This window comes from Anguilla rostrata, chromosome 3 (assembly GCF_018555375.3).
Source record: "Anguilla rostrata isolate EN2019 chromosome 3, ASM1855537v3, whole genome shotgun sequence".
In the NCBI taxonomy this organism is placed as follows: Eukaryota; Metazoa; Chordata; class Actinopteri; order Anguilliformes; family Anguillidae; genus Anguilla; species Anguilla rostrata.
The window spans coordinates 36,642,062-36,667,935 of NC_057935.1; the positions used below are offsets into that span (position 1 = coordinate 36,642,062).

At 39.0% G+C, this 25,874-nt stretch overlaps 1 protein-coding gene across 2 annotated transcripts in view; it reads left to right on the forward strand.

Annotated features, from left to right (window-relative positions):
* Positions 1-14,641: 14,641 nt before the first annotated feature.
* gpd2 (glycerol-3-phosphate dehydrogenase 2 (mitochondrial)) overlaps positions 14,642-25,874 on the forward strand; it is a 42,268-nt gene continuing 31,035 nt past the window's right edge. Inside the window, exons 1-4 of one of the 2 annotated variants that reach the window (XM_064327356.1) lie at positions 14,642-14,792; positions 16,650-16,695; positions 18,212-18,318; positions 22,368-22,539. In XM_064327356.1, the coding sequence (XP_064183426.1) occupies positions 18,217-18,318; positions 22,368-22,539 (274 nt within the window). In that variant the 5' untranslated portion in view covers positions 14,642-14,792; positions 16,650-16,695; positions 18,212-18,216. Of the gene's footprint in view, positions 14,793-16,649; positions 16,696-18,211; positions 18,319-21,068; positions 21,821-22,367; positions 22,540-25,874 lie in introns of those variants that run through there. The other variant, XM_064327357.1, reaches the window with a different exon arrangement.

A 25,874-nucleotide genomic window follows, 5' to 3' on the forward strand; every position in this document is an offset into this window, starting at 1 on the left:
AGATACAGAAGAAAAACACCCCTCGACCCAAAACTAAAGTACTTGGAATTGTGCACGAAAAAATAATTAAACATAATTAGAAAGTAGATCTTTCAAAATGGTGCACTTATTTGTCGTTTCCATATAGACATGAGTAAATGGTGCACTTATTATTTGCTTCCATATAGACAAGAGTAAATATATATTTGAAATAATTTCTACTGCTATTTTTTAAACTAATTTAACTCGTATCATAAACACAAAGGCTGTTTTTAATATTGGGAAACACTAATTTGGGTTAAACACATATGCATGGTCTATGAATGCAGAACCATACAATGATACAATATATATTCTTTTGAAGGGCTTTTTACTCAAGCTCCTGTCCTAGAGGGATAAAATGTCTGTAGGTTTTTATGGTTCCTTTCAGTTCAGTAGCCAATTTAGGCTTGAAACCAAGGTGTGTGGATTTAATGCCCTGTATTGAAAACATCAATGAGAGGGTGAACTTAAAGCAAGTTACATGTGCTGCACATATACATGCAGTAATACAAAATAATCTAATTCTAGAAAAGTTACAAAAGTTAATACAAATTAGGCAGTCAAAGTCCTTTCCCAGGTAATAAAACAACAATTTTATTTGTGAATTGCCTTTGGATATTATACACAGAAGAATGAGGAAATAGACACACTTTTAAAAGCATTATGGAATTTAAGAAAAGGGTTTTCAAACTACTGGGGCGGCCGCATGTATGATGGGTTTTTTTTCCGACCATAATGTGAACCCCTGACTTTATGCTGTTAATTGTCATAATAGACACTTTTTATATTTTAATGGGCTGATGATTTAGCCCGATGGGGCCACATTTTTATCATAAATGTCAGTCCCGGGAAGAGTGTCATATTTATATCTCATCATTTGAAATCAGTCTGAGCAACTCATGCTTTCATTTTCTGCAATGTGCCATATCACACATGATATTTTTAGAATGAGGTTGCATTTTTAATTAATTAAACTGTAGGCTGAAAATTGAAATCAGTGATGTCCTAATTGCTGGAGTTATGGAAACTAGGACACTGACACTTCCATGTGTGGGAAACGAAGATTTCAAAGAATTAGTCAGATTTTATGAAATGAATGCATTCAAGGACATAATTAGGGGCTTAATTCATTGAACATTTATCCTTAACATTTTACTAACAGTTAAAAGCGTGTCTGCTTTTCTTCAGTTTGTTGAGTAAAAAAAACTCACGCACGACACTGAGATTGTGAATAAAACAATAATACTAAGATAAATTAGGAAGTAGACACACTTTTAAAAGCGTAACAGAATGCAGTGAAATATGGGACCTGTGGCCACTAAACACATATCATTACAAATCCAATGTGCTGGAGTACATAGCAAAAACAACAAAAGTCCAAAACTAGAAAATGATTGACTGGCCATGTCATTCACCCAAACGGAATCCAATTGAAAATGTGTTTCTTATGCTGATGAGAAAACATAAGGTAACTAACCCCAGTAACAAGCAGGAGCTGAAGATGGCTGCAGTACAGGCCTGGCAGGGCATCACGAGAGAAGATACTCAGCACATGGTGATGTCTATGGGTCATGGACATCAAGCAGTCATTGCATGCAAAGGATATACAACAAAGTACTAAATATGACTACTTTCATTACATAACATTAATATGTCCCAAATATTATGCCCCGCATAAAAAGTACTGTAATTTCTTCATGATGAAAACAAAGTGTGTAAAATATCCTTTAATAAAATCAGAGAATATGCTTTTTAACCACATTTGTTTTATTACAAATCTAAAATTGTGGAGTATAGATCCAAATCACGTGGCAGCAACTCAATGCATTTAGGCATGTAGACATGGTCAAGACAATCTGCTGAAGTTCAAACCAAGCATCAGAATGGGAAAGAAAGGTGATTTAAGTGACTTTGAATGTGGTATGGTTGTTGGTGCAAGACGGGCTGGTTTGATTATTTCAGAAACTGCTGATCTACTTGGATTTTCACGCACAACCATCTATAGGGTTTACAGAGAATGGTCCAAAAAAGAGAAAATATCCAGTGAGCGGCAGTTCTCTGGGCGAAAATGCCTTGTTGATGGCAGAGGTCAGAGGAGAATGACCAGACTGGTTCGAGCTGATAGAAAGGCAACAGTAACTCAAATAACCACTCGTTACAACCGAGGTATGCAGAAGAGCATCTCTGAATGCACAACACGTCGAACCTTGAAACAGATGGGCTAGAGCAGCAGAACACCACACCGGGTGCCACTCCTGTCAGCTAAGAACAGGAAACTGAGGCTACAATTGGCACGGGCTCACCAAAATTGGACAATAGAAAATTGGAAAAACGTTGGCTGGTCTGATGAGTCTCGATTTCTGCTGCGACATTCAGATGGTAGGGTCAGAATTTGGCGCAAACAACATGAAAGCATGGATCCATCCTGCCTTGTATCAACGGTTCAGGCTGATGGTGGTGGTGTAATGGTGTGGGGGATATTTTCTTGGCACACTTTGGGCCCCTTAGTACCAATTGAGCATTGTTTAAACACCACAGCCTACCTGAATATTGTTGCTGACCATGTCCATCCCTTTATGACCACTGTGTACCCATCTTCTAATGGCTACTTCCAGCAGGATAATGCGCCATGTCACAAAGCTCAAATCATCTCAAACTGGTTTCTTGAACATGACAGTGAGTTCACTGTACTCAAATGCCCTCCACAGTCACCAGATCTCAATCCAATAGAGCGCCTTTGGGATGTGGTGGAATGGGAGATTCGCATCATGTATGTGCAGCCGACAAATCTGCAGCAACTGCTTGATGCTATCATGATAATATGGACCAAAATCTCTGAGGTCATACATCTATATGGCATTACTGTGCTTCATTGTGCATAAAAAGCTAAACATGGTATGCTTAAAGTAAGCCATTAGTCATCAATCAAGTAATACTCACTTATCTTTCCATGTGATGTAATTTAGAGGTTTTCATATCAGTGCGTCAACATGCATTGTAAAAGAATTGTTTTCATAATGTTTTACACTGGCTTTCTCAGTGATGAACCAGTATTAATTGATTCATTCTGAATGTGTGATTTATTAAGGTATTTATGTGTAATATGTTTAATCTACTGTTATTCATTTACCAATTACAATTAAGAGTTTATGATATAATTAAGCAATTTAATTGACATTGCACAGTTGAATTACTATGAACCTTATTTATATGCATATTTTAATTGCCAACCATTAGAGGGGAGGGTGCTAATCAAGTGCAATCAGATCTGAGCAGTTATTTCCTAAGAAGGAAATGATGGACTACTCGGGGAAAATGTGCTTCAAAGCCAAGTTTTGGCTTCTTGCACTGAGAATTCCTCTGTTGGAAAAGTACTGTTTATGCATACTGGAGCTGTCAAATGTGTTGCATCCTTACCCAGCTCATTTTCAGATTGTATTGGGATAATGCTCCTCAGTATATTTTGAATTCTTATAACATTCACAATGCAAAGATCTGTAAAGTGGACAGTGCATCGTGAAAAATAAAGCACTAACTTTCTGAAGATTGTTTACTAGCTTTGACCACGGCATAACATGGAATTAGTGGAGGGTTTCACTACTTTACAAATAGCTTGTTGGTTTTTAATTGAACCCTGTTTCATAATTTAGGCTGCAACACAAGGGAATGAAGACATGATCTCCAATAAAATATGCACAAGAGATTCCCTACAGACAATGTTACCTCAGACAATTATGTAATTGCAGATGAAAAGACCCGCTACACGGCCTTTTGAGAATCAGAATCTCTATTCACAAAATGTACTCAGTACACAGGATATTGCTTTGACAGGTTAGCATTGGACAAGTACATGTACAAGGTCAGCACACAACATAAAACATTAAGCATTGCCTATGACTAAGTGTATGTCCATTGCACAGTAGCCATTCGTTGCATGTAGGAAGGGTAGTTCACAATGTCCATTGGGTGGGGGGTCATATTGCACAGAATGAGCACATTGTGTCCATTGGGACAGGGGGTCATTGACATGGACTGCCTGGTTTTGTAGTGCAACTGCTTTGGGGAAGGAACTGTTTAAGTGACATGTGGTGTGAGTCTTGATAGCACAGTGGCACTTCCCAGAAGAAAGGTTCTGAAAAAGATGGTTGGCTGGTTGTGACGGGGTCATTGGTGATTTCCCCAACCCTCCTCTTGGCCCTAGTGTTGCGCAGTTCCTTGATGGAGGACAGCTGCTGACCAACTTTTCTGCCATTCGGACGATGCGCTGGATATTGTTCTTGTCGCGGGCACTAACTGAACTGAACCGCACGGTTATCGATGAGCTGAGGATGCTGTATGTGAATGACCTGTAGAATTGAGTCAGGACGGGTTGCAAGGTGTTGAGCCTTTTCAGTTCACACAGGAAGAACATCCTCTGCTGGGCTTTTTGATGATATTTCTTTCCCACTTGAGGGTGCTGGAGATCGTGGTACCCAGGAATTTAGTAGATTCCACCACCTTCACAGCTATGTCATTGATTACCAGGGGGTTGTACGGGGATGGTTTTTTGCAGAAGTCAAGCTGCATCTCAACTGTTTTTTGAGCATTGAGCTCAAGATTGTTTGCTGTGCACTATGTTGCCAGGCAGGCCACCTCACTCCTATAGGCAGACTCATCATTGTTCTTGATGAGGCCTATGCAGTTGTTTCATCTGCTAACATTATCATTTTGACAGAGGGGTCACTGGTGGTGCTGTTGTTGGTGTGCAGGGAAAAAAAGAATTGGTGAGAACACACACCCTTGTGGAATGCCTGTGTTGGTGGAAAGGGTGTTCGGCAGGTAGTGACCCAGCTTCACATATTGCCTCCTATCCCTCAGGAAGTCATTCATCTGCTGACAGATGGAGGGGTGTACATCCAGTGGAGTCAGCTTTCTGCCCAGCGGCTTCAGTCTGACTGTATTAGATGCAGAACTGAAATCTACAAACAGAACCCTAACATACGAACCCAGGTCCAGGTTGTTGAGGACAAGGTGTAGACTCTGGTTGACCGTGTCATCCACTGATCTTCTTGCCTTATATGCAAATTGTAGTGGGTTCAGAAGGGAGGAGGTAGTGGTCATGAGGTGGACAGGACCAGTCATTCAAAACATTTCATGACTTCCTTTGGGATGGGAACAATTGCAGAGGTCTTGAAATGTGCCAGTACCTTGTGCAGGGCTATAGAGTTGTTGAAAATGGTAGTGAAAGTGCAGTGTTTCAAAGTGCCAGGTGAAATTCCGTCAGACCCTCGTTCTTTTATGGGGTTCTGCAGATTGAATAGCTTTTGAATGTCTATTTCCTCAATAAGGGGGTTTGACTGATAATAGTGCTGCTTTCAGTCAGTGAATGGACCCAGGGCTGAGAGCAGAGGTAGGGAGAGGACCTTGCTAAGTGAGGTGGGGAGGTATTGGTCCTTTTGTCTTTCAAAGACACAAGTTATTGTTAATAAAAAAGCAGACCTCCACAGACTTCATGCTCAGCTCCTTGCGCAGTAAACTCTGATCAGCTGGTAACACGATGGAAGGCCTTGGGATCAAAAGCTCAGACTGACATCATAATCACATGATCATGGACAGACTGATCACATGGAATGCGGACTTCCTGTAGACACCTGTAGAATGTGCCTTCCCGTACATCCTCATTGCCATTCTTCTCTTTGCTGCTCAACAAAAGAGAGCTACAGAAAGAATGGCCTCAAGGCACAGGCCTAAAGAAAGCTAAGACCTGCCTGTAAAGGAACACATGGAGAGTGTATAGCCTGCGCAGTTAACATATATACTGTATTACTTACATTACGTTATAGCCCGCCTTCCTTTTAACCAAGATCTGTCCATGCAATCTCCTGCTCTAACCTATACTCATTTGATATGTGATTGATTGATTGATTGATTGATATGTGGCCTGGTATATTTAGAATGTGAAGGTGCACAAACATTAGCGAGACATAGCTAGTTAATTTCAGTAGCTCTTTGTACACACCATTCCCCTACTATCCAGGCCATATTTAGCTAGCACCACATACTAAAATCTGATTCATATTTCGCTACAGGACAGAGGAGCTTTTGTCACCTGCACCACATGTGCTGGTGAACACATGACTAGACACACAACACAAGTCCCCTTTCATTTCCTCTCTTATGTAGCCTTTTAGGATTTTAATGTAGATGTTTAGAAGTTCTTTTTTATTAAACCTCATCATCGGCCTGATTATTATTTGAATACATGCTTAAGCCTTCTACCTCATAGAACTTACACTAGTTACATCATTGGTTATTATTTTAATATTTAACATGGAAACTCATTTATATTTCTGAAATCCAAATAAAATATACCCAAACTTTAGACAGTTCTACTTTTGGCGTTTTCACCGAGTTTAACATTAGCTAGTCCGTGTGTACAATGCTAGTACAGACGCCTCCAAAATTGTGCACCAAAATCTGCATTGCAATACGGTCCTGTAGGTGACATTACCGGTCATATAGAAACGAGTGTAAGATAATGACTTCTTCTCACCAGGTACATTCATTTTCTTTCAACCAAAATGGTTCACATTCATCATTGCGCTTATACTGATAACTACAGTGGGTAGCACTGTTGCCTCACAGCAAGAAGGTCCTGGGTTCGAGTTCTGATCTGGCCCTTTCTGTGTAGAGTTTGTATGTTCCCCCTTTGTCCGCATGGGTTTTGTCCGGGTACTCCAGTTTCCTCCCACAGCACAAAGACACGCAGGTAGGCTAATTGGAGACTCTAAATTTCCCCTAGGTATGAGTGTGTGAGTGAATGGTGAGTGAATGGTGTGTGTGCCCTGCGATAGATTGGCGGGCTGTCCAGGGTGTATTCCTGCCTCTCACCCAATGCATGCTGGGATAGGCTCCAGCACCACCCGCAACCATGCCAAGGATAAGTGGGTATAGATAATGGATGGATGTATAGCCCTCAGACCTGGGTCAAATACAAATACGTATTTGTATTTGAAAATGTAGTTAAATACATATTTAATACCATAAGCAACGTGTGGTATTACGCACAGCTATTTTTGAATGTGCCCAGGTGTCACAAATGCGCATATATTTCACAAATGGATTGTCCAAGACAATTTATGAATACTCCATCTCAAAGTCTGAGTTTGCCATCCCCTCCATGCAAAGACATTTACGGACATTTAGGCTACTGTCTGTTAGAGGCAGCGCATGGGTTATTTAAAATTGCCAACATAGGCTACCCTTGCCCATAATCCAAATTCAACCCCTAGCCCCTAGTAGTTCCCCTGGAGTGCCCTCAGTATTATAACTCGCTGACATCACATCAAGGGCCACTCACAACAAACTCTGGGATACCCCCTGCAGTTTGAAGCCTACATTGTTGCTGGCTCACTCATTTCTGTTGTCTATCACAGAAATATTTCAAAATTGTATTTGTATTTTAATGTATTTTTAAAAGGCTCTAAATGCTAAAGTATTTGGTTTCCCATTAAAGTATTTATTTAAAGGAATGTAATTTTTACATAATATTTTGGAAAGTATTTGGTTTTCCATGAAATAATTTAAATAAATCAAATACAAAGTATTTCATTTGTAAATGTATTTGAAAATACTTCAAATATGTATTAACTACATTTTCAAATACAAATACAAATACATATTTGTATTTGACCCAGGTCTGAACAGAGCATTTTTGTTTGCTGAAAACATGTTTTTCTTCAGATTAAACATTACATTTGAAGTAGTTAAAAGAACTACCTGTAGTTGTCAAGAATTCAAGATACTGACGGTTCTAGTGTTACAGAGATTTATTGTAAAATTCAAGAAGCACCAAAACTAATTCTGGATTAAAGATAAGATACTTAGGCCTAATTGGGAATGTTATGTTTTGTCACCAGAAAGAAAGAGTTATTTACTGACAGAATGCTCACAATTAGCTAGGCCTTTCTGTCTATAAAATTATGAATAATAGCCTTAGGAAATGTGATGTGTGTGGCGTTCAGTTTGTCAAACATGACGAGACTCTTCCATCACTTGTATCCTGGCCCTCTGAACTATGTTCTCTGCAAGGAGCATTCATGTCCACACCCATTCATGATTAAATTATTTGTTTTCCACTGAAAACTGCTCCTATTATTCATTCTTATTACAAATGTGTACTAATTACAAGCTGGTAAGTTAGCTACCTAAACTAGCCAACTACTTACATTGATAATTAGTTTTGTCATTAAAGGCATACTGTGCAGGATTTTTGAGCTTTGAAGTGGACCTGTTTACAAAGAAGTCTCCTACTCCAGCTGCAATGTTGCCCACTCACCCACTGAACTGTTCATTGCATCCACCCCACTTACTCGGACTGGACATTAAGCCTTGTACAGCTACCTTTGTACCTTGCATGGTTTCCTTTTGCCATTAGTGTGTGAGTGTGCATGAATGGATGAATGAGGGGCATTCATTAAAAAGCACTTTGACGTATGGCAACCCTAGCTGGACAGCTACAAGTAACGTTACTTACAGGTTCTACAGAAAACAGTCCAACTCCACATTACTTTTCATCCCCTTGGCGAATTTCAGCTAATGCTACAGAGGAAAAGCAATTCCACGGTTAGCTCTAGTTCTTCAAAGAGCCTTTTTTTGGCTTGTATTTTTGCTTCGCTGTATCTGAGCCATTACAGCGGCTAGCTAACTAGCAACCAACCCTCTGCTCCTCTGTAGCCACATCCACCCCGTCCCACGCCCAGAAATGTCCCAAATAGATTTTAGAATAACAAATACAGGTAAAGGTGCATGAATCGGGCAGAAGTACATAAAGGCAGCGATTCTCAGTGCATCATAGATATGCCTTGGCATGGTTATTTTCAAGGTAAGAATCCTGTATATTATGCCTTTAAACAAACCCGCAAAGTCATTGCCTGAATCATCCAGACCCTGAGTCACTGCAATATTGTTTTCTTGCATGTATACATTCCATGCCTGCTCATTTTTTAGCTCAGGCCAAATCATTTAACTGTTTGTTATTATGGCTGAAATATAACTATTTTGGTGTGACAGATAATCTTACAATGGTGGGCCACCACAGTAAAATGCATACTGTAGCTAGGCTATAGGAAATACTGACATTGGATGTTCATCATCTGGATATATAAAATGTCAGTTTGAACTAGTTAAAATACAATTCTTGTTAAAATACAATTCTTGATATCAAGAATTTATATTTTTTCTAGTTTAAGTTCAATTTTTAATATCAAAAATGAAAAGCTCCATTGAAATGAATTGGTGTGGTTAGATGCACCAAACAGCAGAAGAATCTGATTGGCGTAGGAACGCCTTTAGTCTATGCCTTTAGACTACCTGGTGCTAGTGCAACGCCATTAATTTACTGATATCTTGCTTATCTGACTCAAAAATAATGTTTGAATCTTTAATCCGTGCTAACAGTTTTACAAAGAAGGAGACAGCAACTGATCCACTGGTAGTGTGGCTCTATATGGATCACTATCCATCTTGGCAGATGCGGACGTGCCTCTGGCATGTGTAGCCTGCATAAATACAATTGTGTATCTTGCTACAGCACTAGAGTATAAGTAAGTGACTACGAGGTGCAGATATCCTGAGTCCTATGTGTATATTAGGACCTTAAAACTGCTAGGTGTGCAGTGGTAAGGGTCAAAGAAGAATGGCAAGATAAAGTGAATGCAGTTTATTGTACAGTGTAAATCATTAAATTAAATCAATGTAAATTACAGTGTAATTATCTGATTTTTGTTTATTAAGCACTGCTTGTTCAAGGGTTTTGGACAGAAAAGGTAGAAGCAATACAGGCTGATAGTTCTTGACATCAGAGGGGTCTAAGGTAGATTTCTTCAGGACTGGGGTATTACGAGCCGTCTTAATGTCAGATGGAACCAAGCGGCCAAAACAAGACTTCGTTTTTGAAGCTCATTTCCTGGTCTAGTTGTTCCTGGTTGCTCACTAGCGCCACTACGGTTGGCTCCAGTATAGGTGTTTTCATATCCGGTTTCCATGTAACGGTACAAATGCGGTCAAAATATAAAGTCAATAATTTTTTCTCATGAGAACAAATAGTCACAATATGTGTATTTTATTCGTCTTATGACTGTCCTTGGGTCGATTTCATGATTTATTGTGTCATTTGGGCACTGTTATAATATTTGTTGTGGACCAATGAGGTACAGTTTGCGTCACTTCCTGATTACTGCAGAGGACTAAGCTACAGAACGGGCTACAGTCTATGGTCACTGGGGTGGGAGGTGGTGCCTCTTGGCCTGCTCTTGGCCTTGACATTGCGGCTCCGACCACGGTCCACCTGTTCGAAGTCAGAAAATGCAGGCATCCTATTTCGTAGTGATTTCATTATGGCGTGTGCTATTTACAGCTGCACTAGACGACCATAAAATAATCATCCTCTTAAGTTTCTCGGTAGCCGAGTCATTTTTACTATTTTCTTTAGCCTACTTAACTAAATAATTAGTTGGCAGAAAGCGTAATCACCTTGCTATATTTGGTAGTCCAGTAGCCTTGCTAAAACAGTTCGCAACTACCAAGCCATTTGACTAGCTAGCTAACCCAAACTGGCAAATATTCAATCTGTCAAACGTGTCAGTCGTGTACATTCCGTAAATGTCTACCTGGGCCATGGTTCACGCATGTGACAAAGCTACTATAATCCCGATTTTGGGATAAACACTGCAAAATTTTCAGTTTCACAAAGCGAATTAAGAGTCTTAAGGTTTATTTGCTGGATAACATACAACACACGATTACATCACACACACAGAATTTAACGAAATTAACCATCGTTGTAAGACTGGCATTTTGAAAGGAACATGTTTTTAGCATTTAAGAGACCGACAAGAGCATTTAAGACAGTGGTTCTCAGAATCGGTCCTGGGGGCTCCTTGCGTATACTGGCTTTTCTCCATTGGTTTTGATGATCTACAAGAAAAAAAAAAAAAGTCTAATAATAATTAGAAATTCAATGTACATTATTTTTGTCTTCATGCACCAGGTGGAAAACTTGCTGTACAAAGTGCGTTGTCATATTTACACGCCTGCAGATCAGTTATTAAAATACTTGGTAAATTTGTTAATCACCGCTGACAGTGTTAATTTTTATTCGGTAAAAAGTGACTTGCGAACGGTCAGCTAGCGTCACCCAGCAAGTGAACACCACAAACGGCGATGGAGTAGTAGCAGTTACTAGCTCATTAACTGACTGTGGCGAAAACCTACGACGATAACTTGCTCGGTTAACAGCAGGTCTACCAGACAGTTATATGAAAATGAGCCTATAAATCACCAGTAGCCTACACATCTCTGATTGATTGACCATCAGTGTAGTCGATGTTCTTCCCCTGTGGTTCATATTGCTAATGCGTGAGCTAACCACGGATAGCCTACCTAGCTCACTGGCAAGCTGATATGCTAGCTAAGCATATTCGTTTTGCTGAGAAACATAAATTGAAGATAACTGAACATAATTGTATTATTAATGTCATACATATAACGTGATTACATGACATAGTACAGTCACGGATGGAAATTAAACTCCGTAAACATTTTATAATATATTTTAAAACATAACGACAGACAATCAGCTAGCCTCAAGTTCGTTCTGCAATCGTTCGTTCAGGTTGATGGGCTTTTCCGCACCGGACTGTCAATCACATTGTAAAAATCACAGAACCGCTTAACTCTATGGTTTTGGCTCCAAATCGACAACATGGCCGCGTCTGCCATTGAGCATCGAAACGTGTTTTAGAGACCCACGGAGAGTCAATGGGTGACGTCACAGTAGCTTTGTCCATATTTTTTACAGTCTCTGGATGGAACATGGCCACAGGCAAGAGAGGTATTAATGATGGAGGACAGGTAAGAAAGGAGCTCACTGGATATAGACTGGAGGACTATAGATGGGATTGGGTCTAGCGGACAGGTGGTTGCACGATGACTGGTCATGATTTGGAGTACATCCAAGTCTTCCAGCATATTGAAGGAGGTCAGTGTAGCAGTGGCTTTGTGCTGGGGAATAGGGGTTATGACTAAATGAGTGAAGGAGTTCCGGATACTAGCCACCTTTCCCTCAAAGTAGGTGAGAAAATTCCATCCATCCATCCATCCATTTTTTATACCCACTTATTCCTGGCCAGGGTTGCAGGTGCTAGAGCCTATCCCAGCATGCATTGGGTGAGAGGCAGGAGGACATTTCGGATAGTTTGGTCCTAGCATACCAGGCAGTCAAGGGGTCAGCCCCAGCATACCTCCATAAGTTCTGCAAACCCTACATACCAGCCAGACCCCTCCGTTCCGCTACCTCAGGACGCCTGGCACCTCCCCCTCTTCGCACTTGCGCTTCCCGGTCACGTCTCCTGTCTGTTCTGGCTCCACGATGGTGGAATGATCTTCCCGTGGAGGTCAGAACAGCTGAGACCCTGATCACCTTCAAGCGGCGACTGAAGACTCACCTCTTCAGGCTGCACCTCTCCCCATCCCTCCCTACATCCCTGTAGTCTCTAATTGACTATGTAAGGTTAGGTTTGTAGCTATGTAAGCTGTTTATCTTAGTTTATTTTAGTTATTGCACTTGTGCCTACTTCATTATTGCTTGTATTATTTGCATAGACTGCTTTGTTGCTGCTTTTGTTTGTGTTGATCAGATTAATCTACAGGGTCCAAGTTACGCAGTCGCTCCCTGCACTTGGAACTGTACTTCCCTCTAGGGTTTTCAACATAACACACTTGCTCCTGGTTATGGTTATACACTTTGTTGTACGTCGCTCTGGATAAGAGCTTCTGCCGAATGCCTGTAATGTAATGTAATGTAAGTTTGCCAGCACTAGTTAAAATTCTATTTCTCATATCAAGAATTCATATTTTAACTAGTTAAAACTGAATTATTGATATCAGGAATAGATATGTAAATAAAATGTTAATTACATCATATATAGACCAGAATCCAAATGACCAACATCCAATGGTCAGTGTTTCCCATTGCCTAGATGCAGTATGCATTTTACTGTAAATGTCCACCACAGTAAGATTATCTGCCACGCCAAAACTAACACTTAAATAATTATATTTCAGTTATATGGGCAAAACACTTGACGTTCCATGGATCGCAATTTTTGGGATATTGTCTTCTTGAGAGAAGGTTGTCTTCTCTCAATAACCCAAGGTTAGGGTTAGGTTCCAAGGTTATTGAGAGAAGACAATAATGCAGACTTGACAACTCAGGGTCTGGATGATCCAAGCAAGGACGTTACTGATTCTGTGAAATTCAGACTCATTCGACTCTTTCTCAGTTGTTAATTGATATAGTTTAATGACAAAATTAACAATCTGTGCTAGTTGCTGGCTAATCAGATTAGGTTACCAGCTGGTAGGCTAATTAGTACACATCTGCAATGAAGAGACTGGATAGTAGGAGCAAGACCAGTTTTCCCTGGGAAACAATTGGATAGCCCGTGGGTGTGGACATGGATGCTTCCTAGCAGGGTACATAGCAAACTTAGAAAGCCAACTGCGAGCCAGGTCTAATCACCCAATCAGTATCTGACCTCACTAATGCTCCTCTGGTTGAATGGAAGCAAATACCCTGCAGCAATGCTCCAACATCTAGTATAAAGCCTTCCCAGAAGAGTGGAGGTTGTTATAGCAGCAAAGGATGGACCAACTTCATATTAATGCTCATAATTTTGAATGAGATGTTGGATGTCAGGTGTCCACATACTTTTGCCATGTAGGGTATAGTTATGATGCAGCGCCACAATCTCTTGAACATTATTCCACTCTCTCGAGGTTATTATAAAATAATTGGCATTATTTTTCGTGAGAATTTGATTTTTCAGTGTTTTTCGCTTTTGGTGCTTAGGCCTTTAAGAAAGTCACAATGCAAATGTTACTCCTTCTTCACTGACTCATGAGAATTAAGCTCATTAGAACTAGTTTAACTAGTTAAAATTGAATTGTTGATATCCAGAATTCAAATTATCACTAGTTAAAATTGATTTTTTGATATCCAGAATTCAAATTATAAGTAGTTTACACAGAATTCTTGATATCAGGAATTCAATGTAGCCTATAACTAGGCTAGTTAAAATTGAATTATTGATATCAAAAACACTTTGAATCAAAGCATAAACAGCCTGCCATAACTATAGAGGGTGAGATGTTTCTGGACTTCCATTTATAGAAAATATGACTTCCATTTCATTTAATGTTAACTTTCTGTATCATGGATAATAGCAAACAGAGCATATTGTATGATTAGGCACTTGAAAATGTACAGTGGTTTATGCCACTTCTGGGTACATACCCTGTTTGGCAGCTCAGACAACTCTCGTTTCTCACAGAAAGACACGGTATGTGATTTAGCCAATCCTCAAAGACAACAAGGAGCTGGTGCAATGCCATAGGGTACGAGTCCTTGTTTAATTGCTTAGTTTATCTGTGTATTAAACCATAGCTATGATCAAATTACATCTCTGTACCAAATAAAAAGGGAGGGAAAAAGTGGAACCGAGTCGCCTCAAAGGCTAACTGTAACGCCTCCCTGTTTTCATTGGATAGAATGTGTGGCCTTCTTATTCGAGTCGCCTTTCGTGATGTCAATCAAAATGCTCTAGCTTCCGGGTTCATCTTTCAGGAAAATTGTATCTAGCTAGTCTACCCGACTGGTATGTTGCTGTCACAAATATTGCTCTGGCAAAGCTTGTCGCTGGTGCATTTATCATAAGAGCGTCAAGAAAACTGTAAGTTAATGTCGTATGTCCATTTGTTAAAATTGTGTTCTTCTGGTAGCCTTTCAAGGTTAATCGGTTTAGTAAGATAGCTAGTTGGCTAGGAAGCGTTCGTTGTCCTGGGTAACCGGTTTTAAGCTTTGTTAAAACCTACCTAATTATGAAATTGAGTTCCTGGAAACGTTAATCGGCGTGTGATACACGCTATGGTTCGGCACGTGTTCGACATATAATGTAATTTTGGTGTACAGGAAAGTTGCTGTTGAATCGTGAACACTCACTTTCTCATGGGATTCATTATCAATGGTACGAATCACTGATTGTTAAATGCTGTCTATGTAATGGAACCGGTGATTGGTAACGTTTTAGATTTCTGTACATGGACACATTGTTTAGGTGAACATCAGGATCAGTTTCGTACCAGCATCACCGACGTTACTGTTTTTTAGCCGGCAGCTGTTGAATAATTAAAATGAACTTTATAGGGCTTAACTCGATTTTTTTGTAGGTGGCATGTGCGTTTACATGTCTGACTTTTTTCTAGGCCTATTAATAATAGGTACTTACGTTTAGGTTAAGCTATGGGAGTGTAAAGTCATAATACGGGAGTGGTGTTGCCGTAATCATGTAGTTTGCAAGTCACCATTTCCACCATTTCCTTATACCTTTAAAATAAGGAACTGAAATCTACATTGGTTATCTTGATATATGCTAGATATATGATCATACGAATATTTGCCCATGTCAGTGTAGGGTTTACTAAACGGTTTTTGTTGGTGCTTTCTTATTGTCTTTTTCCTGGCATATTTTTTGCTCTTTTTTGGCTGTAATAAGCATACTGGCTATAATTACGCTTTGGGTAGTTCCAAGGCCCCACCCTTCCATACAGCTGCCAAGTGTGTGTTTTACACATTTTTTTTTGTTTGTTCTGGAACAGATTAGGAGGGGGGGGGGGGGGGGGGGGGGGGGGGGGGGGGGGGGGGGGGGGGGGAGGAGGAGGGTAGGCCTTTAGGTAGGTTATATCTCAGTATTCTACATTAAGAGCCTGGTCATTAACCAATAAACTGTATTGTTGAAGTACCAGCTGCTACAATATGAAATGTAACCCATTTACCTTTTAGCTTTAAAGCCAGAAAAGCTGCAAACTCTCTTTTTTGTGGTCTTTATCTCTTCATTTCTTACGTTGTGATATAGCCTAATTCCTGCCCAATTGCCAACAAAACAATCTTGCTAGTATATAAACCTTTATACAAAGGATGCTGTTCTCTAGGAGGTCTAGGTCCATGATCACATCAAGCAATCCCTAATATCCCTAATATGAACATGTTTTCAGCAGTAGCCTATTTTATCTAACTGAACTTACTGTAAAACATAGTCTCTATGTGCTATTGACCATTGCTCAGTGTCACTATAGCCATTCTGATTGAAAGAATTTTAACTGGCTGCAAACTCTGCTCCTTTAATACTAAGCTTGGTCAGAGAGGCTTCAATGCATGATTCACACTAATGTAGGCTATTTCATTAATTAATGGAATTTCAGTTCATGTCCAAAATTGATAAAATTGAAATGGAATTATCCCCCCAACACTGGTCACGAAGAGGGATGGTTCACATGCAGTATGTTGTTAAGATCCATAAACCTAACGGTTCCTTTGCCCAATCATTTGTTAAGTCTACCTTCAATTGTTTTTTGTGAAAGCTAACTGTGGGATGTGGACCTTGACCACTGGGAATCCTTTTAAAGTTTAAAAAATGCATGCAGTAGCTCTCATAGCTGATGTTTAACATGTGTTCAGTTTTTTTCTGAAATTTTTGTGAAGTTGTGTTTATGTCATGTCTAATGTTACCCTTTTCCCTGCTTCGTTTCAGGCACTACTGGAAACAACTCTCCTTGCCTCCTTGGTCAATTAAAAGGGTAAGTATTTTCAAAGATTATTACCATTTTTATACAGTTCATTTGTGGCAGGTCTCTTTACATATTACCTGACATGATTTACATTTTATGCATTTTGGAAAACAACATTCTCCCATGAGCATTCCCCATTCCACCCCCCACTTATGGTTTAATCAGTGAAACCTTATTCCCCTCCAAGGAATTGCCTGTGTTCCCTTCCAATTTTAAAATTTGTGCATAATAGTCTTTAATGTATATTCAATATGCTTTAGTGCCTGATCTTTGAAGCCAAGGAATATTTCATTACTTAAATGCACCTTCACATAACACATTGTTAAATAGGTTGGAATGTATTGAACAGCATGTCTACAGCTCAAGACAGGACCTCTTCCCAGACATTTCGGACATACTTCTTCACAGCTCACAATGAGACATTAAAAAGCGGATCGAAACACTTGCTGAACAGAGCCAATATATCAGACAGCAATGAATATTTATGAATCTCAGTGTCATGACATGCTTTGTAATTGGCACCAATATTAGTAATGACTCCACTGGCTTCTCAGATTGCCTGCATATTCATGTTGGGGAGAAACATTTCCTAGTCCTTTTCTTTCCTGGAAATGTATTCCAAAGCTGCAGGTGGCCTGGTTGCCACATAGATGCAATCAGTTGCCCATTAGATTTTATGCTACAATTAGGAAATGAGACAAACCAGTAAACTTTCAGTCTCTCAGTCTCTGCAAGATTCACTTTTTTACAAAAGGTTCAGAGGGTATTGGAAAATGCCAACTGCATTGTATCAGTTGCATTATTTTGCTATGTACACATGCATTTGCAGAAACATTAATTTTACTGTGATGAATGTTGAGCCAAACTAATCTGTAATCTCATTGGTTACATTTTACTTTTTCAACTTCCTGTGATTAGGTTGTAGCTAGTGTGATGGTGTTACTGTATATATCAAATTTATTTCTTCTAATACAGATATGATCTTAGGTGACTGTTAGTGTATTGTTGTTGAACCTGCTAAGCAATGAGATCCTTTTTAAACATTTGGTCCTTGTATGTAATTCCGGAGAACACATTCCAGTCTATTTACAGAAAATCCTTCCGAGTCTTTGTAGCAGCTGTCAGAGGCCCTTGGAGAGGATGAGGGAATGATATGCCTTATTCCTTTTGGATGCAGATGGGATGCTTTCTTCTCTCGGTGGCTCACAATTTATGTTGTGGCTGTGCAGACACTCATAATCCCCACATTGTTTTGAAGTAAATGACCGTAGGTCTTGGTGTATGATCTCTTTATTTGGATCAGGTTAGGAAATTTGGAAATATTGTTTATACGGCAGCATCTTGTTCATATGAGCAATGTCATTATCTTACATGTTTTATTAATAAAAATGTAAGTAATATTAGTACATGTGTGATTTATCTGGTCTTGTACCAAGAGTTGTAACTGATACATAATGCATCCTTTATTTTTGCGTATTTAACTCTCTTAGTTGAATGGGGAAATTTTGATATGGTTTTGTTGCAGGGGACATGGCTTTCCGAAGGGCAGCAAAGGGCACTGCTCTCATTGGAGGCGGGGTTCTGGCCACAATCTATGGCCTTTCTGAGCTGTCACGGTACAGGAGAAAACAGGTAAGTTTCGAAAGCATATCTAACATTCCCATAATTCCATGTGCACATAAAGACTGGTGCACAGTAATGTCGGTGTACAGAAAAAAAAAAAAACACTTGTAGGAATGTTAGCGTACAAACCCTGTTATATGAATACTGATCTGTCAATTGAGTTATAAGATTTTGCACAAGGATGGTCCAAGGGAAAGAAAGCAATGAATGGTCTTTTTTGTAGAATTTCCTGCGTACAGAGAGTTACATAAATGATCGTGTGCCACGCATTCTATCTTCTGGCTTCACAAGCAACTCTTGTTTGAACTGTTTGAAAACACCTTTCCCTTTTTGAGCTTGCCTGATCTTGATTGTGGAATGTATGTTCACTTTTGGGCAGATTAAAGTTTGTAGTTTGGTTTTATCTGCGGTTATGTGTAATAGACCTTCACTTGAGATTGCTATAATCTCAAATGAGAGAACATTCTTCTTTTTTCTTCAAAAGAACATAAAAAGTACTGTTTTCTTTTAATATAAAAAATTTGTGTCTATTAATTTACCCAGTCATTAAAGACAACAGTCAACTGATTAATACGTGAGAGGTAAACTTTTTGCTAGCCATTGAAGGGACTGGTTTGAATATTTTTACATTTCTCATTGATATGCTAATCTAATAAAGGCTTTAAACCTTTTTCTTCCTCCAATGAGAGTGCCTTGAACTTCATTGAAGCAAGCCCAGTTTTGCACTTTCTGCACTGTGGCGCCCTTCTTTGTTTTCCTCCAGATGCCTTTGGCCTTTGGTTCAATGAGCACCTTGCTGTTTTTCCTGGTCTTCGGAACTTGATGATTTTCTCTTAAAGTTTTTTGTATGAGCACCCAGTGATCGTTCCATTTTTTCTAATGATAGGCCAATTGAAAGATGAAATGAAGCATTAAAAAACAGCTAGCTCACAATAAAGCCTAGGTCAAAGTTGAAAACACTCCCAGGTGGTTAAGCTGCTTACTGCCAACAAACAACATGGGTTAAGCAAATAGATACTCCAGTATCAGGTGAGGATCAAACACAAGCAGAGCTTTTCACACAAACAGGCAGTTAACTAGGATTCAACTTGTCAGACAAACTAGGATCAGACAAGAGCAAGTTTTTACAGTAGTAACTGAAATTTTCCAAATGGTGCACAGATAGTGATGAGGCAACTCCTGTTTCCATACTTCCTGCATCCATGGGCACTTGAACTGAATAGCCCAATGTTTCAATAAATTCATTTATGGTTCAGAACAAATCTTAAAATTCTGTTTTTATTGTACTCACGGTGTGATGGGTGTTTGTTACTCCAGTCTGGACCCTCTGTATTTAATTGGACCTGAATAAATTAAGGAATGAGGGTCACTCTGTAACCTGAAAATGTCATAGTAACACCAGGGTTGTAACACCTGTCACTGAGAGCACACTTATAGAATTTCTATTTTGAGTTTGGTCAGTTAACTGATCAGTCACTGTGGTATATATTTCAAGTGTGTTTTCAGGTCTTTATACTCTACGAGGGTCAAACACAATCATATGCTTAAGTTTACATGTCCTGGCAATCTTGTGAATTTAACTTCTATATGTAATAGGTGAAAATAGGCTGCAAGGGTGCAGTGGACTATAATACAGAGTAAAATAAAGCCTTCAGTGTACATGATATGCTGTAGGGCCGATGGCCATGTTCTTGTGTGTGATTCAAACCTACAGCAGCACATGTCCATTTAAAAATCCTTATTTCGACGAAATCCCAGGGAACAGGTGAATGTTGGCATATGAAGATTCCATTGCTGTAGAGATTAGTTACTTGATCTCTTAATTAGGCACAAAGGCATGGTTAAGAGCAGCATATATTAGGATTATATTATGTATTATAGAAAATGAAAGAATTTTGTGAATACAGTGGCTGTTGTGTTAGCAGTTATAACAAGATTGTGGTGTATTGCGGTGTAGCCTTTAGCATTAAATTTTTATACATACTAAGCTCTATTCACATGGGACTAGTATTACCTGGGGACCTCATGTGATTTAGAAATTACCGCCCCACGTCTGTGTTTCATGGGGCGCATTCGCACAGCATAAGCAAAGTCTGTATTTTACTCGAATTTACTGACATTATCCCCCCAGATATGATTGAAAATGTCAAGGCTCTGCTCTGCGTAATAGTAAAATACGACCCCAAATCACAAGATGCCGATTCGCATGGGACTAATATTATCACATGACCTCTGTGTTTGGCAAAATATGGTAGGTAATTTGAGGTGGAATTTTTACTTTACAAATTACGGACATGATCACAGACGACCTCCGCAATTATTACAAGTTCCTAGAGGTCCCCAGGTAATACTAGTCCCGTGCGAATAGGGCTTTAATTTACAGAAAAAATGTGTGTTATTTCAATGTCTGTAAATGTTCTGTTAAGGTCTAGACATTTTTCCCCAATGTAATACCAGTGTTCCCATATTTTAAAGAACAGGCAAGGTGGATCTTTTTCTTGATTGACCTATTTAACTGTCAAAAGTACATAGAAAAATTATATTTTTAAATGGCCATTTGGACTCAAGGATATCTTGACTAATGTCACATTCTTTTATTCTGTGTTTTGGCGTGTTCTGCATCATCTGAATGAAGCCAAAATGGGTAAGCAAATGCGTAAATGTATTTAAAAATAAAATAGAAATATGCATGCTGCATGCGTTTGAAAACTAATCCCTAAAAGCATGATTCTAATTGGAAATGCACAATTGTTTGTGTCTTCTTTCTGCCAAGGCCATGTTAGTGTTCAGGATGAAAACTTTGACTGTTATTCATTTGCATGATATTCACTGATGCTGTGGTGTACTTTACATGATTGCAGGACAGCCTGGTTCTTAAATGTCTGTGGTGTTAAGATATGCACGTTCTTAGAAATAGACACTAATTATTAGATCTTGTTTGCTGTTACAGTCTAAATTGCAAATGTCTAGGTTCATTCATGGATTTGCAAGTCTAATGGAGCAGTAGCTTGGAGAAGATTGATGTAATCATTTAGAGTGAATGCTTAATACAAAATGCTGAAAAAAACATTTCATTATTACTGAAATTCCTAACATTTCTTTTCGCTGTCTTATGCCAATTATATTCTTTTGGGGTTCATTTTAGGCCTTTATTTCCTGCCTAAATGGACGCTATACTAGTGTTTTATTTATTTACAAAGACAGTGCTATTTGGCAATAGCATGACTGAAACCCTTTTCTAACTACCAGTCCAGTTTTATTGGTTTTATTCCATATAATGGAACTTAGCAAGGCTATTTGCAGGGCTTTTAATTCCACATGTTAAACACTCAATTAACACTTCCACTGTTTTATTTAGCTACTGAGGGAATGAGCTAATGGGTGAAAAAGCAGGGTCCCAGCTGGGCTACAAGCCCACAGCCATCAGTTCCGTGCTCTAATCTTGTCTAGGAGACATGCACGAGCCCCAAGAAGCTTCATGCCACTGAGAATCAGACTATACACTGAACCTGTAAGCCACTCTGGTTTTAATAGAACCTCCTTTCACCATTTTAATCACACTTTTACAAGATAGAGAAATGTTACATGCACTAAGAAATCGTGAAACTAAATACATTAGACATAGTTACTGTGTATGCTTTATTTGACATCTGTGCTTATCCATAGTGTTGTTATTATATGTCTGCTCAGCTTATGTCAATGGTTATGTTTTCCTACAAATTACATTTGGAAGTCTGCTTATTGTCAGGGTTTTGCCATTTCCATGGTGTGCATGTTGCTTTTCCTTTAGGATGAACACATGCATGTGCTATGTGGATTTACTGATTTGTCTACTTTTGTGTTTAGATTTGGGAGCTAAAATAAATTGGCATTCTGTTTTTTCATTGTGTAATCTGACAATTGTTCAATGATTTCACTTTTTTTTTTTAATCAGTCACAAAATGTATAAAGACTTACATTTAATTATTGGTGTGCACATTTACAAATACTGTTAAGTGGAGTTAATACAGCATACAATTATTAAATGAGTGACTTTCTCATTTGTCCCGGTGGTCTAGGCTCAGCTGGCAAATGTGAATGCAGCTGAACAGGCAGAAATGTCTTTCAAAGCTGAGCTTCCATCCAGGCAGGCCCAGCTCTCTGCTCTGCAGAGCACAGAAGAATTTGATGTCCTGATTGTGGGAGGTGGAGCCACAGGGTCAGGTTGTGCCTTAGATGCTGTCACTCGAAGTGAGTTTATCTTGATACACATTGATTTAAAATTTGTGTTTCTTCTTCCCTGCGTTGTGTTCATCACTGTTATCACTGTGGAGTACCCCATGGCTCTCTATTGGGCCCATTTTTTCACTTGCTCATATTGCTTCATGTATGTACATGCACAAAGGTAAGGTGAGTATATATAAAAAATAAAAGGTTGACCGATAAGAACTTTTCAAGGCCGATACTGATTCAGATGTTGAAGACCGATATGCCGATATCAACCGATGTAGTTATCAACATATAGGCAATATATATTTGCCGACATATAGCCAAATAAAAAATTATCATTCTAGTGCAGCACTACGAAACTATCTTCACAGCACTATGGAGTGGTGTCGATCTGCAATCCTTAACAACAGGTATTAACAAACTGGTGTCTCTCCCTAGTTATAGGCAATACAGTTGGGGCATGTGCCCTCAAATAGAATTTTGGGTGAAACAGGAGTGAAGTAGAACAGGTTATAGAGGGTATGCATTGATGTCACTTTCCCACCGGAATACGCCCCCTCAGTCGGGACTGAATGGCAAAACATGCTGCCTTTAGTATAGGAAACTGCAAAACCGGGAGTAAAACAAACGATTATCTGCTTAAATTAAAGGCAACTTACCAAAGAATCAGTGGTCCATGGACATTCAACAAGAAATCGGAGCTATCTTTTTACAGACTGCCGAAAGCTAAAGAAAAGAGAAGCGATGCATCGTTGCAATTCGCGGAAACAACTGGAATCCAGGCACCGAAACGTAGATTTGCGGTTGTTATTTTGTGTCAGGTATGTTGGATTTTTGGGTAAAATCATACCTTAGTATTAGCTAGCCAAGCATATAAATTATTATCTAACCATCCCCCCTTTGTACAACACAAGGCTCATCATCATGGATGTTTTTTAATAAATGCTGACAAAACTTTACAGTTACACAGAATATAAATGAAAGATGCTAAATATTTAATTGATGAGTAGTCAATACAGTAGCCTACATAACTAAAGGTATGATTTTACCCAAAAATCCAACATACCTGACACAAAATGACAACCGCAAATCCACGTTTTGGTGCCTGGATTCCAGTTCTTTCTGCGATCCATTTGCTTCTCTTTTCTTTAGCTTTCGGCAGTCTGTAAAAAAGATAGCTCTGATTTCTTGTTGAATCTATTTGTACAATCGACATAGGGGCGACATAGCTCAGGAGGTAAGACCGATTGTCTGGCAGTCGGAGGGTTGCCGGTTCAAACCCCACCCTGGGCGTGTCGAAGTGTCCTTGAGCAAGACACCTCTAACCCCTAACTGCTCTGGCGAATGAGAGGCATCAATTGTAAAGCGCTTTGGATAAAAGCGCTATATAAATGCAGTCCATTTACCAGTCCATTTACAATCAATCGCACAACAGCTCTTTCCAATTTTAGATGTGTTTTTTGTGTTTTCACGGCATTCAAGCTGAACGCTAACGCTATCACTCAGTAGTCTTTCTGCCACTCGGTGGGTGTAACTGCAGTGACTTCCACCTACTGTAACGTCATGTGCATACCCTCTATAGCAGTCTTACTATTTAGAATTAGTGTGTGAAATGTTGAATTACGTGAATTAGCACATGAATTACTCCAGATAACTGTACTTAAATTATACAAATTATCAACAAATTAGATGCATTAGATATTTTGAAATACAATTCACAAAATTACTACAAATATGAACCTTTTGAATATAATAATTAGAAAATGTACATTCTGTACATCCAAGCCATGCATATTCGTTCTTTTTGTATATATTTAAAATCCATATTTGAAAAGATGAATTAGCCTACACATGCCTGAAATATGTCCTCCGTTTTTGCTTTCTCCTTTTGAGGAGCAACAGACATATGACATGTATTAAAGCTGCTTCTTCCTCCATTGTCCACTGAGTGTCAGCTGTCGCAGTAGTGTTGCTGGAGTGCATTTATATTTTTTGCTCACGACATCCACAATCACTGTCTGGTGAGAACAGAACATTCATGAACGTTCTGCAGTTTCAGTCGAGCGACACTCTGTCACTGGTCTAGAAACCAGCCTTATCATATTAATAACGTTGGTTGGTCTGTGAAATTTTGTTTGTTTAAACTGATAGGCTAGATAAAGCAACAGGTCTGATTTAATGAATAATTTTTAATGATTTTTAAAAAAATCACAAAACAGACAAAAAAATCTACAGTGTTTTGGAAATAAAAAATATCTGTGATTATTTGGATTGAATTGACGGACGCGTAACAGTGTGGTAGTCTCAGCCTCAGACAGTCCGGCGATGGTCCGACCCTGTTGGAAGTCTGGCTTGTGAGATGGTGTGGTTAACATTAATATTGCCAGCCTTTATTGATATTTATATGAAAATGTCATCCATGCTCCACACGAGCCAACCTTAGCTGACTAATAATGGCAGGGGTCGCGCGAGACAATGACATAGCTATCGATTCACAGATTTTCGACTGAGACTTTGCGGTAACGCTAGCCTATGTGTAACCCAAATAAGACATTATCAGGTCTTATTTGAACATTTGTAAAATGTGCCTTTAATTGCCAAACTCCATTAAAGTGTAAACGAATTACAGCAACTTCAACATTTCAGTGTTTTTTTTTTTTTTTTTTGTGTGTTCTGCCTGCTACCTAGTTAGCAAGAAGGAATATTCAGGTGCAAGCTAAGAGGATACTCTTGTGGTAGAAACTAGCAATTGTTCCAAGTCACATGGCCCGGGGTTGTCATGGGGACAGTGAATAAGCATAGTATCGACAGAATAGTGGGCACGAATGTACAACAGGAGTAAACGTAAAAAAACAAATTTAAAAAAAAAACCTTAACTTAAAAGCACCCAATACCTATATGGTATGGAATGCAAATATTGGCCCGATATACTTGTCAATCCAATTTATCTGTTGACCTCTAATATATCTGTTGACCTCTAATATAAAGAGGTTTTGTATTAAATCTGGGCATGTCACCACCTCCGTCAACAGCCTATATGAATCTTTGGTCCCCTTCATCACCCTCTACCCACAGCAGTGTTCATCAACATATATTACATAAAATCTATATTTTTGTCATTTTTGTCAAATGCTGTATTTTTCATCATTGGTTCAAAGTTTTTATTTTGTGTATACCGGCATTACAGAACACATTGTATGAAGGGAATAAAAAGATTTTTAAAAGAACGCTAAACAACATTATTTACATATCGGGTTATTTTGCAAACGAGTTCACAATCTGACTGATGAATCCAATTTATTTCATTGGCATGGCATGTCATGCATTTTGCTGGGATTTTGAGCGGCACGCTTTTT